The 2687-nt window shown below is 55.7% G+C and overlaps 1 protein-coding gene across 1 annotated transcript in view; it reads right to left on the bottom strand.

The window, feature by feature from the left end:
- Positions 1–1297: 1297 nt before the first annotated feature.
- Positions 1298–2687, bottom strand: part of LOC123146326 (transcription factor TCP21) — a 1813-nt gene continuing 423 nt past the window's right edge. The window contains exon 2 of the mRNA XM_044565972.1: positions 1298–2687. Within this exon, the coding sequence (XP_044421907.1) occupies positions 1934–2687 (754 nt within the window). The 3' untranslated portion in view covers positions 1298–1933.

Below are 2687 nucleotides of genomic sequence, written 5' to 3'. Positions count from 1 at the left end.
TGAGGGTCGGCATTGGAGATGCGCTTACGAACACCTGGTGTGAACATCTGAGACGAGACGAGGCGATTCTGGCAGTGGTTCTGCTACTGCTGCGTGATGATCCTCAAGCTTCAGCCAACAGTTAATTCCCACCGAAACAAACAAACCAACACAACAAGCAGAGAGACAAGCTGAATCCATCCAGCTCGGAAAGATGCCAGATTATCTATCATCAGGCCCAAAAAGGCGCGATTCATTCATCAGAATCGCCGGTGCGCATCATTTCATTTTCACCACCTTTGGTCACATCTGCGTGTGCGTGACAATCATTTACCTCCACCACACATCTACCCACACTTGTCGAGCCGCTTCTACCACCATCTCAAGAGACAACCAGCCACCACTAGAAACAGAAAGGGAAGCGGCCACTCGTGGTACTGTATTTTTTTACCGTAATAAGTTAAAAAAGAACGTCTTACTCTTCAGAATCTTGATCTCATTTCTCTATTGCAACTGGATCAGCAGCAGTGGCGGCAAGGAGTGAAAGGACAGAAGTGGAGGCCCAGGCCCAGGCCCAGGCAGACATGCTTTGCCAGGGCACGCAGCAGGACAGAGTTGACTATTGTCAGTGCAGCGCCCGCTATCCGTCCAGAATACTGGTACCCTGGATTGTTAAAGAATGGGGAAATAATGGGGATCAGAAAGCGGGGCATCTCATAGGAGGACCCTCATCCCCCACTTGGCCACAAACAAGATAGAAAAGATTGAAAGGAAAAGGCTAATCAAATGCAATCATCCTGATAATTATACTATCAGAAACGGCACCAACCAGAGCAATCAGGCAAAATGCAGGGCCAGACACGATTCCTGTCAGCATGAGAAAGTTGGTTTGCCACCCACAAGTACAGTACAGTAGAGCCCCCACTCGGGACGATTATTCTACCTCCACAGCTGACCGCACATGCAACACAACACAGTAGCAGCAACAGCAGCCGCAAAACCAGTGGCAATGCGATGCAATTACCTGCTGAAAAGGTCTGATTCCGTTCTAGAAAGTAGCTGCTGGGTGCTTGAATTTTGCAAACAATGGTAGTGGTATGATATGGTAATAAGTATGAGTGGCAGGGTACTAGGATGCGAGACAGAGACGTTGCAAGGAGCAGGAGCGGTCACAATTCACAAACAAACATGACAGGATGATGGACGGGCAGATGTTTCTTCTGTGTGCTTATTTTTGTCCATTGATCAATTCCATCCATGGTGACACACCCATCAAACAATCAAAAGATAGATACATACAGGAGCTGGCTACCTGAGCTAAACCAACAGTTACTTATTATTATTATTCTCACCAAGCACTAATTCAATCCAGAGAACAAAAGAAACGAAAAATCTCAAGAATAAAGAAAAAAAGACCTAAGAAACAGAGCAGAGGAGCAACTTACTGAAGCCATGCTTGCCTATCCTCCATCTTGCTGCAGAATTGTGCAAGCCTTTCTTGTTCTTCTTTCTTTCTTGGAATCAGCAGCACAAAGCAAACCAAGAGAGAAAAGGGAACCACATTTGACAGCAGCACCACTGCACTCACTGACCAACTGACTAGAAAGTAATAGGAACCCACACGACCTCGACCCATGATGATTGATTTTTACATGAAAAAAGGAGCAAGAATTGCTGTTGCTACCCGCAGAAATTTAGACACCCAATTGACCTGACCTGACCTAACTGAACTGGGAAGAAGAGAATAGAGAGAGCAGAGGAGCAAGCTTAATTCGCACTGAATTGACTGACGGTACCAGCACCGCCTTGTCTGATGAACACTTTCAGTAATCTTTTCCTCTTGCCGGAGGAACCATAGAAATTGACTGACCCCAAAAGCAAGCAATCTGCGCCGACGGGGAAGAAACAAACCCTAGCCCTGCCTAAAACCCTGCACACCCGCCGCCGGCGCCGCTCAGTGGGCGGTCTCCTCCTCGGCCCGCCCGGTGGCCTGGCCGGCGCCGCCGGGGCCGCCGGAGAAGGAGGCGAGCAGGTTCAGGTTGGCCTGCGCCATGGGCAGGTAGTTGCCGACCCGGGCGGCGGAGGCCTCCCCCGCCATCGCCGGCGCCGCCACCATCATCTCCGGCGGCGGCGCGAAGCTCCACAGCTGCCCGAAGTCGCCCCGCGCGGGCAGCGCCCAGAAGCCCGGGGCCGGGGCCATGGCCGCGGTGACCGCCGCCGCCCCGCCGGACGCCGCGCCGTTGCCGTTGCCGTCGTCGTCGCGGACGCGCTTGCCGAGGATGAAGGGCGCGGCGTGCGGGAGGTGGTGGTGCGGGGAGACGGCGAGCGGCTGGGCGTGCGCGTGGGGGTGCTGCGGGTGGGGGGCGCCGGGGGGGCGGAGGGAGGAGGGGGAGGAGGTGGAGAAGGAGGCCGGGGTGGTGCCGGAGCCGGTGGCGGCGATGATGGAGGGCTCGGCCTGGCGGAGCAGCCACTCGATGGTCTGGCCGTCGGACTTGTGGCCGAGCTCGCGGGTGAGCTGGAACACCCGCGCCGCGCAGATGATGGGCATCCGGATGCGCCGCCCCCGGCCGTCCACCTTGCTGTGCCGGTCCTTGGACGGCGCCTTGCGCACCGCCAGCGCGCCGCCATTCGTCCCGTTCGCCGCCGCCGCCACCGGCACCAGCTGCTTGCCCTCCGCGCCGTCGCCGCCGGCGCCCACGCCGCCGCCG

This window comes from Triticum aestivum, chromosome 6D (genome assembly GCF_018294505.1).
Source record: "Triticum aestivum cultivar Chinese Spring chromosome 6D, IWGSC CS RefSeq v2.1, whole genome shotgun sequence".
Lineage (NCBI taxonomy): Eukaryota > Viridiplantae > Streptophyta > Magnoliopsida > Poales > Poaceae > Triticum > Triticum aestivum.
Note: the sequence above shows the minus strand (reverse complement) of the source record. Positions and strands in the feature narration are given on the sequence as shown.